This window comes from Leucopleurus acutus, assembly GCF_964270905.1.
Source record: "Leucopleurus acutus genome assembly, chromosome: 11".
In the NCBI taxonomy this organism is placed as follows: Eukaryota; Metazoa; Chordata; class Mammalia; order Artiodactyla; family Delphinidae; genus Leucopleurus; species Leucopleurus acutus.
Window position 1 is genome coordinate 81,439,151 of NC_139152.1, and position 16,150 is coordinate 81,455,300.

A 16,150-nucleotide genomic window follows, 5' to 3' on the forward strand; every position below is an offset into this window, starting at 1 on the left:
GTGGAATGATACAAAAGGAGCTGGTTGACCTCAAAAGATCCTTCGATCCAGTGTCCGCTGATGTGACAACCCAAAGCAAGCATCCAATCTTCACGTTAGCCCTGTCATCATTTAGCTGAGGTTCACCTTGGCCAAGCTCAATAGGCAGTTTTCAGAAAAGCCTGAACAGACATGGCAGGAGCTGGGGGTACCATGGGTTGTGGGGCAAGGGTTGTGGGGTAGGGGTGGGGATGGGTGGGTGAAGCTGGGGTTATGGGGACATTTGAGGTGTTCGTACATTAAGCATGCAAATCATATGCAAACTCATTCTCTAACTGCTGAATTAACTCAGGCACTTTTATAATTGAATTTCAATGTGAGTTCCACATATACTGAAAGCAGAATGCCGATGCAAATATTTACATCATCCACAGAAGTCGCAGCAGCCATTTTGGGAATTACAAGCCCCAGCATACAGCACCTCAGTCTGGAGATCATTTCCATCTCTTATTTGATAACCACTTGAAGAAATCAGTGGTGCTTCCATTTAATCTGTTTAGGCAGCGCCATCATCTGCTCTCCTATGTCTCCACTTTGTCCAGAAATCACAAACCACTGCTTTGAATCCACAGTGATCTGACACACTTTCCCTACGTGCAATGGGGGGAGATAATTATAGGGAAGAGAAACAGAATCCTTACTTCATTTTCTTTGAGGCCCAGAAAACTTTGCTCCAGTCCAAATATTTTAAAAATTCCCTACAGGGACTGAATCTACCTTTCTGGAAATAGAAACTGAATTTTGTCATACTTAGTGCTATTTCGTTTTCAAACAGAGGGAAAAGTGTTCTTAAAATTGAACTTATAAGGAAATAATTTTCCTTTCTTCCTGGAAATTCATCAACTGATTTTTTTTAACCTTAGATCTAAGAATATTTAGAAGACTCTGCTTGTACGTGTTGATTTTTCTCTTTGGAATTAATTCAGTGGGAATGGATGGACTCCTCCTTACTCTATGGTAAAGGGCAGATGTGGCCTTGATCCTTGGGGTGGCATTCAGCTTCACCTGGTTGACGGACAGTAAAAACAAAAGTGCTTGGAGAACAAGGGTGCCTTAGGTCTCCATGCTTTTGGAGGCTGAATTGCAGCAGGAATGAGCTATGGAGGAAAGAGGTAGAGCAGTGCTAATATGGAGGAGCTGTAGAGACCAAAAAGCAAAGAAGGGGTTTTGCCTTGCATAGAAAATAATTTCAGTTTTGAAGCCCAGTATTAGCTCTTGTTAAATAGTACATTCGTATCTAGATAATATCTGTATTTCTGCAGGTAAGTTTAAAACATTAATACTTTCCCAGTTAAAAATGCTTGTTAAATATTAAATAAAAATCAAACAGACTTAAAAAGTCTTTTGCCTGAAATAATGGTTTATAATCAAGTCTTATCTTTACTGAAAAGTAGATCTAAACATGGGTTACAATGAAGCAATACTATTTAGTTAGAATAACAAAATAAAATCGAAAAAGCCTGGGGTGAAAGCCTGTCACACTGTAAATTATTAGTGACTGGCAGTGCTTTTTAAAAGGCTTAAGAAATTGCAGAAGAGAAATTAAAATGATCCAAGGCCCTCTTACTAAGTATCTTCAGGATATTTCTTTAAAGCTTAAAATACTTAGAGAAAAACCTTTTCTTTAGGTTCACGTATTGAATGCTCTTAACAGTCCAAGAATTTGGCCATGGATTAAAAGCTTGTTTACTTGGCACATACGTACGTATTTATTTCCTTTAATATATATCAGTTAAACAGAGGAAAATGTACATTATTAACTACCCCTTCAAACTCAAATAAAAATTAACCTTCCAATACGAAAGAAAAACATAATTTGAGATTAAAGTTTTAAACGGAGAATTGATTCTGCTTAACAGGTATTTGCCAACTGCCAACTAGAAATTCATAGCCTGCTGAGTTTGAAGGATTACAATTGGGCCGTACCCAATATAATGTAATTAAATAAAATGTCTCATACCACCAGCTGAAAGTATAAAACTGCTAACTGAATTTAGTTATAACACAGAAAAAAATTTGCAAAATTTCAGAGCTTTTTATTGGATGGCGGATTCCAAAATGTAGCTTTTAATCTTTTCATTATTTCAAAGGGTGGTAAAACTGCAAGGTTTTAGTTCATGTGCACCAGACATATAATTCTAAAACATCGTATCATATAGCTCTCTACCCCCAAAAATGGAAACTGAAGATATCACATATTCTATATGTTCTGAGAATACAAAGGGGAAACATCATCTATATTCTTACTTACTTCCTGAGAAAACAGTTTTGTAAGGACGTCAGTAGATAATTAAAAGCTATGATTATGACTTAGTTTCCTAACATGAACAGGAAGATATGGTATTTTCCAGGCCTTGTATTATTCTTTAAAGAATTTTTAAAATTAGGATTTAATTGATTTTTTAAATAGAAGCTTTTAAATCTTTTCTACTAGGAACTGCTCCCACCTACCTGCTTGTAAATTTAGATCTGAATATTACCAAACATTATTCTCTACTGAGAACACTTAATGAAAAACTAAAATGATTTTAAATGACGACTGTTATTTTCAGGTTTCACTTTCAATAATTCTGACAAATGACAGAGATGGGCTACCCAAACATGTATGATATATGTAATTACATTTACTTTCCATTATCTCTACAGCTTTGAAGAAGGCTACATATAGCTCTATATTTATAAATACGTACACATGTATTTGGATGTGAATGTAAGGAAAGGTCTCCTACAGACATTCACACACACATGAAAGCAAGATGCTGCTGCAGTTCTTTTAAAACATCTTCAAGAATAAAGAATGCCGGTTTGGTCAAATGCAGCTGGTTATCTTGAATTTGTTCCTTTTGATGATAAAGAGCAGAGATGGCCACTTCTGAACACGAAAAAGCACTGGTTAGAATTTACGTGTTCAGGAGGAACTGCTGGGTCACTGGAGCATCAGTACCAGGCAATGTATAGACACTGTGGTCCCCAAGTGCCAGAAATTCCCATGCACAGGAGGAGGGGTGTGCCTGACATGGCACCTCAAAAGAGGCCCTTTGCATGCCACCCCAAGAGCTCTGCTTAGTGATTCTCAACCAAATGCCTCAACCTCTTAGACAGCAGGCTATCCAATAAGAGAAATTTAACGGAGTGTGAAAATAGAATTGGATTTTAAAATACAAAATGGAAAAAAAACCCAGACATTAAAATGTTTCCTTTCCAAACAAAAATGAATTTTTAAAAAGTATGCAAAAGTGAACCGTGAATATTTGAATATTAAGCAGCTCAGAGTAAAACAGGTCATGATTTCACACACATTCCAAAGATCAGTTCAGTACTGTCAAGTGGAAAAAAAGAAAAAGGCTGAGAACCACTTTGTAGCTGTAATGGTGCCTCTCCTGGCTATACTCCTCCCATATTTGCATAAAACTTATATATATTATCATGCAAATCATACTCAAATATTTCTCACAAGTAAAGTGCATGAACCTTTGAGAACTGTTAGGCACAAAGGACTGAATAGCCCATGGACATGGGAAATACAAAATGGGGAAGAATAACACTGATATATACATGGGTATATATATATATCAATTTACCCTTTTCCTTTTTCCTGTAAAAGCAAGTTAACGCAGACACCTGGGATGAAAGCCAAACTCACATGGGACAGATTTTAACTGTAGACTTCAAAACCAAGTATGTTTCTTATTTTAGGACAATGTTTGCACGTTAACTAGTCACAAGGCACAGTGAATGAAGTATAAGAGACAAAAGAAATTTCAGGAGTTGTTAGACATCACAAATTTTCTGCATTGCCAGGACATGGTCCCTATAGCTACTGACGACACTTTGCAACACACGACACAGCTCAAGTTCAGGAAGAGAAAAATAACCATTTGTAACCTTACATTATGAACCTGATGGATGGCTGAGAAAGGAAATCCAGCGTTCTGATTCGTCCATATCTCACAGACAGACGACTGCTGATATAAACAGAAAACTATCTCATCTTGTCAATATTTAAAACACGGCAGCTACCAAGGTAGCATCAAAGAAGGGAAGGAGGAAAATAATAAAAAGCAAAGAATCATATTTCTTAAAAAAAACAACAACTCAAAACACCAAAAAAAACTTTTAGGGTGCCCGAGGTTTAATAATTGACTTTCAAGTCATTCTTTTGCCTAAAAACACTTTTGGGTTGGCTGGAAAAAAAAAAGACCATTTATGCATTAGTATTATGTCAAGGGAAATTACCAATCCATTCACATCTTGGAAAAAGCAAACTGTGTTTTACATTTGCTGAAGAGAACGGAAATACCTTCCCTCTTCATGTCATTCGTTTCAGAGGATAAATATTTTTATGAAGTTCAAGAAGGATGGGAAAAAAAATCTTTAACACAGGTCAAACATTTTAATTTTCTTATCTTCATATGACCGAGAGCAAACAATGCAATAAAATGACTTTCCTAACTTAGTCATTGCTCAAGTTGATAAACCTAGAGAGATTTTTCCCCTCCAGAGCTCTCAAGAGCAAAGCTCTGTGATTAACAAGGGAGAAGTGTCAGTTTGCTGCCCAGCAGAGGGAATGTGTGGTGGTGGAGGGGCCCCAAGGAGGCACAGCAGGGAGGGGCTGGGGTTGGGAAGCTCAGCTCCGTCCCTCAACCAGAAACTTTGGGGAATGCCATTTGGTGTCTGTGAGCCTAATGAATCTGCTGCATGATTCGGATTCTCTACCACACCATTAACAGTCTAACAACCAACAATTATTCAAAGGCAGTGACGTTTGCTTAGAACCAAATGCCAAATGAACCAACACCCTCCCAGGAGTTACAGCAGAAACCACCAGATAAACCAACGAGACTCCTGGCTTGACCTTTACAGAGTTCTTTTCCTGAACTCCATCATCTAAAAGACACCGTGAAACTGAATCACAGAAAATGGCAGAACGCCTGAACTTATTCAGCCAAGCACTGCGAACGTCCCCAGAATTCACAAGCAGAGCGCACAAAGATCAGTGCAGGAAGGAGATAAGAACGGAACCACAACACAGTTTAGAAACCCAGCAAAGAACAATATCATCAGCAAATGCGCTGTGGAAAAGAAAGCTTATCCCTGGCTAAATGTTTCCCCCACCTCCACCCTCCCAGAAACGCTCACCAGAAATTTAACATCTCTCTCTCCAGTTCCAAAGGCAGCTCCACACACACCTACATCTTTGCTTTCCATCCCTTCTGTCATCTGGATGGCTTGCTGGGGACAGACTGTCAGGTAATTGGCATTCTGTTAAGAAAGTAAGATACCTGGGGTCTGACCAAAAGGCACCTCCAACCACCTCCCACTTAAACCAGCTCTGCTATTCTCAGTTTCTGCTCTAAACTTCATGCTATTTTCTCCACAGGGGCATCTTCCCCTTCCTTCTCTGCAAAAATTAAATCTCTAGCAAGTTAGGTCTTGGGGCCATTAAACCCCCAGCCTCGTCTCCAATAGGTGTCATCTGATTTAAATATATTAAGTCCATGCTTCAGCAGGACTACCATCTTAACCGGCGCCAAACATACTTCTAGGATACCCTTAAAGCACTGTCACCCACAGTTCTGAGATAGTTCTTCTACAGAAATTACATCTTCTACCACTTTCACAGACTTTTAGTGCTAGAAGTAACCCAGGGATCACCTGTCATCTGACAGATGAAGAGAAGGACATTCAGAGAGGTTAAGTGGCTTGCTGTGGTCACACAGGGAAGTGTCACAACGTGTCAGCCTGCCAGGATGGCTAGGGAGGAATGCCAGCCCAGTACTGACCTCACCAGAAGATGGAGAGAATATTCAGTTATATGGAGGCTATTTACTAATCCTGAAACAAATATATATAAATGGAGCCAGTTCACGGAACAGTCTCAACTCCACAGGGGTTCAAATACCTTAAAAGTTTTGTTTTCCAGTCAACTCCTCCCAAATGGGCCATGCCCAGTCCCTCCTCCCTGGTGGGCAACAGGCCAATCGACATTCTGGGCAGCCTGCATGACCTCCTGGTCACTTTGAGTTATGAAGAATTCACTTTTTTATAAAACTCCAATATCATTTATGATTCAAACTTTGCCCTTCCCCACCACACGCCAGTCCTGAGACTTAAAGAAACCCGAGGTAGGGGGGCACGGTCCTCCTTGGATGTCCCCCGCGCCAAGCTCAGCCTCCTTCATGCACTTAGTTGGGCCGGAGGATACAGGAGGAGGACAAGGGCCTCTCTCTTACTTGGCCGTGGCTGAATTCTCCCTGCTGGTTGTCACTGCTTCTCAGGGTAACACTAACTTGGTCTCTGATCCTTCTCATAGGAGCTGCCCCGCCCTGGGTTCTACCGTATCTGTGGAGGTTCTCTGGAGGTCTTTGCTGGGGAGGGATGTCCCTACTGCACAGTCCCTGATGTGAGAAATGTGGCTCTAGCCTGACTTTCCCCAACCCCGTCCAGCCTTCCTAGGTAGGACACGTGCACGCCCCTTGGGTGGGATGCAGGGGAGAGTGCACGAGCCCCGCCTCCTGACTGCTCATCCACAGCACATATACACATCCTTGCCACGCAGAGCAGTCCGCTCTGTGACCAATCCTCCTCTCTGCCAGGACATCTCCCTCCAGTTCTCTCTTCCTCAGTTCAGGTTGGTTTATGTGCATCTGCTCCCAGAAGTTCACCTAGGGAGAGAGATACCAGTTTCCCCTTCTGGCTGGTTCCCTCACTTCGGGTGAGCATTCCTCTTGGAGACCTTCTCCTTAGGCTTGGGTTGCATGGGGATGCGCTCTCTCCCCTCCCATGGGAAGGGAGGAGAAGCCTCGGTTCTTTCCACAGTGGCTCAGACAATTCTCTGCCCCCCTGGCCCGCCCCCAGCACCAATCTTCTGACTCTGTGGACAGGAGGCTGACTGTGCAGGGCAGGATTCACCACCTGTTGGTAAATTCCAAGCAGGGTGTCTGGCTCCCTTATCAGCAGCTCTCTCTTTAGAACGTGCAATACTTAGTACCTACAGGCAAGTTCCTCCTTAGCATCCTGTTACATGAATATATCTTCCAACAGTCACAGAAGTTACCAGAGAGTTAAGGAGGGAAGAGAGGGTCTTGTGCCATAATTATTTTTATTTTTAAAACTCCATATAAGATTTTCTCAGTGAAGAAATAAAACCCACCTCTAGTCATATACACTGAAGAGAGTTCCCATGTGGCTTATATACCTTTTAAAGGTGCTACAATAACTATTTTTCACTTATAAGGTATGTTCAAACTTGATAGAGGAAATCCTCTCTCATTTCCAATAACTACGTGCCTCAGTGCAGATGGTAAAAAGTTAGATTCAAAAAACAGAGTTTAAAATAAAGGCAGTTAATTGTATTTAAGTTATGGAGATTGTTTTTTAAAAAGCTGATACACGTCAGACATCACAGTAATTCTGACGGTAGCAAAGACTTTACCAGGTGCGTTAAGAGCAGTAGCTTAAGGTAGACTAGCTGTAATTGGTGTCCTCATAACATGAAATGGCTCTTCTTCTAGACACGTGGTTACCAGGCTGAGTGTTGGAATGAATTTTTTAAATGCAAAAGAGCTTCCCCTGCAGAATTTCATTACATTTATGAAGATAATACTTCAGGGTACAACATGCATTGAAGTACAGAGTGTTCAAAAGCTTTTAGAAAGAAAATAGCAGTGAGAAAATTTCATCTGGGGCCCCAATTCCTAGAACAGAAGTGATTTAAATCTAAGTTTTAATTAAACTTCAGAATGTCCTCATGTGTAAAGAAGAAGAAGGATAGCACTTGGCCTGCTTATTTCATCAGGTTGTCGTGTGGCTCGTGCTAAGTAAGCTTCACGCGAGAGGGAACTTTTTCACATCTCTGCTTCTAGGACCTGGAATACAGAAGCCATCAAACGTATTGACTGAGTGAATGGAATCACAGAATGTGTTCGATATTTCTTGGCAAATGGTCAAGCACCACAGGAACATTAATTACTGCCCTTCATTATCATGTTTAGTTGATCTACTTTGTTGTTGCCACTTGTGCCTTCAGTAAACTACATCACTGACAACACTCTTCTGGCAAAATGCACCAGAGATTAACCTTGCAGACTTCTTGTTAGAGATGGTCTCGTTTTTCCTGATAAAGGCTGAAAAAGCAGAGAGGCACACGTATATGCTAAAGAGCTGCTTGTACGAGCCTGGAAACAATTCTGTAAAAGGATGGTAAACACCCTTTGCAATTTCATTTGCTTATTAATTTTCTCTCAGTTCCTTTTCCTCATACATTGTGAAGCTTAATTTAGTTGATCTGAACTTGAATTACCATGAAATCCAAATAAATGGGGGTTAAGGTATAGCGATCTTAGAACTGAGATATCAATAATTTAATGTTTATTTCTTTGGTGATGAAGTTAGCACACTTTTAGAGGTACACAATTTTATCTTGAGTTCAGACCTCTCTCCTGATTCTGGAAATGTTTTCTTAAAATGCAACACACATATTGCTATTGTTACCATTATGTATCTCAGGTTACCAGGAATACAGTTCAGAAAATACCACACGTTTGTATTCAAATCTAGTAACAAACTAAAAAGCATATTACCTATATCCAAAGTCTTTCTCCTAAAGGTTGACTTCTTTTTTGCTCAGTTGGTAGCAACCCAGTAATTTACAATAAATTCTCTCTCCTTCACCGTCTGTTCTCCCTTCTTTACTGGAACATTCCCTGTAAGTACTGAAACATCTTCCATTAAAAGCAAACAAGCCCCTTTCCTTGACCCAACATTCTCCCCGAGCTCCTGCTCCAATTCCTGTTCTTTAAGAAGCAAATCCCCCCAAGAAGTATCTATATGGTCTCGGCTTCCCCTTCTCCCGTCCTCACCTGAGCCTACTCTGCCGAAACTGCTTTTTTCATTTTGTCAAATCCAACTGGTCATTTTCCTTGACCTCCTGACACTTGATCACTCCTTCCTTTTTTAGCCTCCTTTGCTGGCTCCCATCATCCTCTGGTCCCTGGAGCATCAGACCTCAATCCCGTTTCCTTCTCTGGCTTTGCCAGGTGGTCTCATCCTGTCCTGACTCCCAAGTTTATGTCTCCAGCCCAGATCTCTCCTCTGAACTCCAGATTCAGATATCCAGCTGCCTTCTTAACACCTCTCTTAATCTTGGTGATTAAGAGGTATCCTAACCTTAAATGCCCCAAACCAAGCTCCGGATCACCTCACCTTCCCTGTAAGCTTTCTCATCTCACCAAATGGCAACCCTCTTCTTCCAGTTGGGGTCGTCCTCTTGCTCACATTTCACATTCATTCCAGCAGCAAATCCTACTGAATCTACTTCTAAAATCTTCTCACCCTCCTATCACTACCTGGTCCAAGTCACTACCTTTTCTCACTTGGATTCTTCCATTAGGCTTCCAAACTCATTGCTCTCATCCTTGCCCCCTTAGTGTTTATTCTCAATACAACAGCCCAAATGATCCATTTAAAGTGAAAGCCAGATCATGCTGTTCTGCTCCATTTAACTCAGAAGAAAATTCAGAGTCCTAATAACGGCCGGCAAGGATCTCCATCCTCCGGCTCCCATGCCCGCCCTTACCTCTCTGCTCTCTTGCTCACTTGGTTCTGGACAGCAAAGCACACTCTTGCTTCAAAGCCTCTGCCCTTGTTTCCCCTTCTCCAGATGCTGCAGGACCAGCTCCCATACCTCACGTTCTACTCCAGTGTCACCTTCTCGGAGAAGTCTTCCCCCAAAACCCAGCACATTATATCCAAATTAAGTCTATGCTTTCTACGCTGCAAAGGGATTATTCTTTCAGGCACAAATTGAAAATGTGGAAAAACGTTTACAGCATAAGAACCTGTCTTCTTGGCACCCTGACATTCATCCAGAGATAACTACTGCTCATCTACTGGGTACAAGGCATGGGTCGCAAAGTGAGTAGGGGTCAGCCCTGCTTTTAGTCAACGTTTGTGGAATAGGGATTGCTATGGACATGATCCATCTTCCTTTGTCAGGACCAGTATGTGGTAAACTGGGATTCAGAGGCTGATGGGCCTTAGAAGCAGCAACTGGGCGATAGCTCCACCCACTCAGTAACACCAATTAGGCTCTGAAAACCTTCGGGATTCTGCCGATGCTGTGTAGCTAGTTTAATAAAGAAGCTTGTGTGAATAGAGCCCTCTGGTCAGATTCTATCAGAGATGAAATTTTCTGCCTTGTTCTAGCTCGGGAAAAAAAAAAAAAAAAAAAGAAAGCTTTTCCTCTGTTTCTCCCTTATGTTTGTCATAATTTTTCACACTTCGGGGTGTTCAGAAATTGACCAGAAAGAATCTAACAAGAAATCTGAAAGGTTCAGAGTGAAAGTTAAAAGAGTAATGAAGTCCATTTCTTCTCTTGGATGACAGCTCTTCTAAAATAAAACAAAAACAAACTTGAAGAGAGAACAAAACAGCTTCAAAGGCAAAAGAAAAATGGGCGCCCTAACAAAGGAAGCCTCGGCCAGCAGCCAGCAAACTCAGCGCCTCCTTGAGCAGAGAATAAAACGAGATGAGATCTGTCAAAGGATGGAGTCAGACAAATTCAGATCAGTCAAGGAAAAATGCACCAAACACCTCGTATGCAAAAGAAAACACCTCTTTTCTTCAGCAGCGACAGCCCTCGCAGCCTCCTCGTCCATGGGCACCAACCAAACCCTGCCTGGAAACCAGAAATCAGAAGCTTTTGTCTCTCCTGAGTTACCCAGAAGTCGCAGGCCAGCATCTTATTTTTCCGTCCCAGCGTCGTAGACGTGGGAACCATCCTCCTCCTCTCTTCACGGGTGAGTTTTGCAATGTGAAGACACTCTCTAACAACCATGTGTGATTCTTCTCTTCAACTACGTCGTGAATGTCACAAGTTCAGGCTTTCTTACCACTGGCCCTTTCTGTGAAAGGTTTTGGATCAACTATTTTATTTGCAGGGAATGCTGGGCTAAAAAATCCTGCTTCCCGTCATTTCTTCACTTTTCTGATGAGCAGTCTTCTCAAACCTTCATGATTGTGAACTTGACCCCGTATCAGGGAAATTCTTGGACAGATTGGTAATCACCTGCTGGAAGTGAAAAGCCAGGCCAATAGTTGTTTTTCCATGTGTGACGCATTATTGCTGGCGTCAGAATGAATCAATCTAGCAAAAATGGGAGGAAGTAAACACTACATTCGGTCTCATCATAAGTACACTGAAACGATACAAATTCTGATATTACTTGCTGCCTGCCCAAAGTTACAGCTTTCTTTCACTCACTTCCTCCCTGCTTCGCTCCTCCCTGTCTCCTTCCCTCCCCCCTCCTCCCTCCTTTTCTCCACCCCCCACCATCTTTCTTCCCTCTTTCCCTGTAAACTCTGATTCTGCTACTGACAGCACATAAAGTAAGCTCTCAGCTGCTGAAATAGGAGAGAACTATAGCCATGTGACCTGTTATTCATTTGTAGAGATAATACATAACCTGCATTCCCTAATATGACAGTTGTAGCCCTAAATGACATTACACAATTATTTACGAAATCTCTTCACAGGAAAAGAAAAAACAGAGCAGAGGAAAAAAAATGGAACACTGTCTATACAATCCAGATCTCACTGTTCAGCTCCCCAGTTTCCCTGGATGTTGCAGGGAATTTAAGTCAATTGGGATCATGCTGTTTCTTGCAATATGGGCTATTTTACTTGCTCTCCCTCAAAGTTTGGATGCCACGACTCTTGATACAAACATTTTTCAGGGCCATTAGCAGAAATATTAATCACTCATTCAGAACTGCACCGACCTGCTTTTTATCATAACATGAACTGCTGCAAAGAAATTCCATCTTGCAAAGTACTAATTGTTCTCTGCCTGTAACATCTCTTTAAAATATACATTATGTTCCTTTCTTGTAAATCGACAATGTCATTTTTAAAATTTCAACCCATTTATTAACTATATGCTCAACATTGGTTCCTGCCTCTGGTAAAAAAAAAAAGAGAGGTATTGGACAGGACATTCATTCAATGATGTTTACTGAGACCGCACTATTTCCTCATGTTTTCCTTGTGGAATGTATGGGGAAACAAGGTCTGGTTGATTTAATCCTCTTGCATGATGCCAGCCTAAGAGGTCTCTGGTAGAAGGCTACCAGAAGAACTTTTTCCTCAGTTCTGCCTTGTTCAGCACTGAAATCAATAAACTGGAGGAATTACTTGAAAGGCACACTTTTCTGAGGTACACTTTTAAAAGCAGCATATTACATAGTTGGGAAGGATCACTGATACATTGAGCATTGACCAAGTTCTAAAACGGCACTGACATCCCCAGAGCTGGGGAATCCGGATGCTGCGTAGCCTGCATCCCACTTATCAGAATGCTATTGGCAAGAGGTGGATGCGGTTAATATAGTGAAGGGAAGACATCAAATTGTCTTTAGTCTTAAAGAACTATTCTCAGCAAGAGGGAGTAGATTTACTCTTCGTGTTTTCAGAAGATAGCATTAACTAACTACATGGGAGCTTTAAGGAGGCTTCTTTCAGTTCAATATAAGGCAAGAGTTCTATTAATTAGAACTTTTCTGATGGTGGTGGGGCTGGCTGCCTCACAAAGTGGGGACTGCCTTACAGGGACAAGTTCAGGAATAAACCTGTGGCTGTTTATTAAGGATGTATTAGAAGGGGCGCTGCATCAAGACACATTTTCTGGCCCCCTCCCACCCTAAAGTTCTCTGCTTTTCATTAACAGAAGCACAAAAGGATCCTCTAGCCATAAGTGCATGTCGATATTGCAAGTTACTATAAATTTTTGTGATACTACATTCAAGCCTCAAAGTAGAGATCGATACAGAAAGGGGGGGGGTGTCACAACATTTCACAACTGGTTATGTGAAGCAATTGTTTGCTACCCCTGATTTGCAAAGAATGAAAAGTTGGATGTCAAGAGCAAAGGATCTTCTTTAAATACAATGTTTATCCACACCACCTTAGAGGTTCCATTCTCTACTAACTTTGCATTTACATAAAGTATTAGCTATTAGTAACAGAATTTGTCAGAGGACTAAAAAAAATTGCACTGAAGCCTTTTGGGGTTCTAGAATTTTTAGAATGTGTCATGTCTGCTGGTATAGACACAACCCGGGTGTTCATCATCACAGTGGTTAAAGCACAGGCTCTGAAGCTAGAGAGCCTGGGTTCAAATCCTGGCTCTGCTTCTTACAATCTCTGTGGCCTTGGGTCAACAACACAAAGTCTCCGAGCCTCAGTTTCCTCATTTTAAAGTTGTATTAATCAGTGCTGGCTCTGACGATAATGACGATGAACTAACTACCAGATCTAAGCCTGGCAGACGATATGCTACTATTCCAGGTAGTTTGTTTCTCTAAAAGATTTGAGACCATCCCAGTTTGTGTCTAAGCTGGAGTCCTGGAAACCTGTGGTTTTGTGGTGCCTAATACCTGTGTAAAGTAATCTGGTCAACAAGTATTTATGGAATGCTTATTACAGGGAATTAAAAAATAAGGAAGAGTCAGGCCTCACCCCTAGCGCTCATACACTTTACTATAAGAGAAATAAAATAAAATTTAATATATAATATAATGACATTTTTAATATATGTTAACTCATAAAGTATTTAAAAGTACTTAAGTATGGATACCATCCATAAATCCTCTCCAAAGAGCTCCAATGCTAACTAGGTTATAACACAGATAGGAACCTCCTGTGCAGTGTTTGCAATCCTAAGAACTATTGTTTCCACATCTCTGGAAAGGTATTAGTTTGGGGCCTACCAGCTGGAAAACAGAAATAGTTTTGTAAAACACAGCTAAATATTATGAGCTTTACTTTAAAATGCATTTATTCCCAGTTGCAGTTGAAAAAGCATAGTGTAGAAGGAAGCTAGAGTTATCTCAAAATAATAATAATTTCTAAAAACACCCAAACGTAGAGCTGTATACTTTGTAAACTACTGTGATAACTACTACTTTATTTGTGCCTCACAACAGCGATGTGAGGGGGCCTTAATCTCACTTGAGGAAGAGAAAACTAAGGCTCTGAGTAGCTAAGAGGCTTGTTCAAGGTTACAGAGGTATCAGATATCAGAGACAGAATTTTTAACTCTGACCTCATCACTTCAAATCTGGTATTCTAAAAAAGCTCATCAAATCAAGTATGCAAAAATGAAATGAATACCCATGTAATATAACAATTGTCGATCAGATATTCTTGGAATTCGGATGTCAGAATGGGTTTAATCAGGTGTCCACCACTGCTATTTCTGTCTGCCCAGAAACCATGGCCACTTCTGCTCATGAAAGCCTGTCCACAGGAGGAGTTTCTTTGCCATCCCTCAGTTCCTGTGGTTCAGGTGGAGCTAAAACCATCTCCAGGCATGTGACGTATGCCTGGCTAATCGCCTCTCTCTCTCTCTCTCACACACACACACACACACACACACACACACACGCACACCACACACACACCACACACACACACACCACACACACACATGCTCCTCTCCTGTGTGATTAGCTCAGGACACATAAAAGAGCCAAACCAGCCTGATCTGAACCAGTGGGACTCAATCCTGGGGCTTTCTGGGAACCCTTGGTAAGATAAGCCCTCTTTCTCACAGGTTCCAGTTTAACAGGAATTGGACTTGAAACTCCCCTCATGTAGAGAAAGCCTGATTGGGAAAAGAGCCAACCCAGAGGACAGCAGAGCTAAGACATGAAGAGCCTGAGACCAAGATGTCATATGAGCACCTGAACCCAGGCTACCAGGACTTTGTACCAAAAATGACCCAAGTATGTGCCCTTTTCTGCTTAAGACATCTTGAGTTGGATTTCTGTTACCTGCATGCATTCAGAAGAGTCCCTACTGATTTATTACTTTAGTCATACATAAACAGATGTAACTGAGACAGGACCGCACAAGAAGCCCCATTTCCTCTAGACATTAAACACCTTCCCTTTATTTTCTTTAATACTGGAAAAAGAAAAGGAAGAAGGAGAAAAGAAGAGAATTCTCCTACCCTTGAAAACATATCAAGGTCAGATTATAAGAGCCAACACTGACCTGTGGACCCAAGAACTGGACTGAATCTAATAAGAAACATTCCAAAAATTTAACAAGTGGAAAAAGATAGCCTGGTGTGCCTTTTGGCAAACATGCCGCTCAATGCCAGCCAGCCTAAGGCACCACGAAATATCACAAGGTCAATTCCACTAAAACAGGGTTTTTATATATTGTCTGATTTATTATTTATTCAGTTGAAAATAGGATCCTTTCTGTTCATGTTTTTAAAAAAAATCCGTGATCTGGTTTTAACTGGAAACATTCTCCTTGGTTAAGTACCAGCACATGATGGGTAGGTGGAGACATCACAGCTTCCCCAGCAAAGAGAGTGGAGGTGTTTAGGTCTGATTGCGTCAGTCAGAACAAACTCCTGATCATCTAATGTGCCTCACTGATGGACTTGACAGAGAATGAAAGAATTGAGACTTGTAAGATGAGTATCAAAACGTAAAAGCGACTCCATCTGAGTGATTCTCCCACTTCTTCCTATTATTATTATTTTTTGACTGTGGTACAGGATAGACGGTAACACTTCAATGTTGCCCATAAGACGATAATCATACTGGAATTTCCGGCACCAAAGTTGTCAAGGGGAGAGCATATATATAAACTTAAAAAAAATTTTTTTTTAGTATCCTTATTGGAGTATAATTGATTTACAACATTGTGTTAGTTTCTGCTGTATAACAAAGTGAATCAGCTATATGCATACATATATCCCCATAAGCACTCCCTCTTGAGCCTCCCTCCCACCCTCCCTATCCCACCCCTCTAGATGGTCACAAAGCACCGAGCTGATCTCCCCGTACGATGCAGCTGCTTCCCACTAGCTATCTGTTTTACATTTGGTAGTGTATATATGTCAATGCTACTCTCTCACTTCGGCCCAGCTTATCTTTCCCCCTCCCCGTGTCCTCAAGTCCATTCTCTACGTCTGCATCTTTATTCCTGTCCTGCCCCTAGGTTCTTCAGAACCTGTTTTTTTTAGATTCCATATATATGTGTTAGCATACGGTATTTATTTTTCTCTTTCTGACTTACTTCACTCTATATGAC

The 16,150-nt window shown here is 41.2% G+C and overlaps 1 protein-coding gene across 18 annotated transcripts in view; it reads right to left on the minus strand.

Annotated features, from left to right (window-relative positions):
• The window catches only part of ANKS1B (ankyrin repeat and sterile alpha motif domain containing 1B), a gene marked incomplete at both ends in the record, with an annotated part of 1,174,646 nt that overhangs the window by 58,064 nt on the left and 1,100,432 nt on the right, over positions 1–16,150 (minus strand). For 5 of the 18 annotated variants that reach the window (XM_082850043.1, XM_082850042.1, XM_082850041.1 and 2 more), the window contains one exon: positions 3,930–4,001. The exons of 8 other annotated variants lie outside the window; for them this stretch is intronic. In XM_082850043.1, coding sequence (XP_082706169.1) covers positions 3,930–4,001 — 72 coding nt within the window. Of the gene's footprint in view, positions 1–3,929; positions 4,005–16,150 lie in introns of all 18 variants that reach the window. 5 more of the 18 variants (XM_082850031.1, XM_082850037.1, XM_082850032.1 and 2 more) reach the window with 1 other exon arrangement.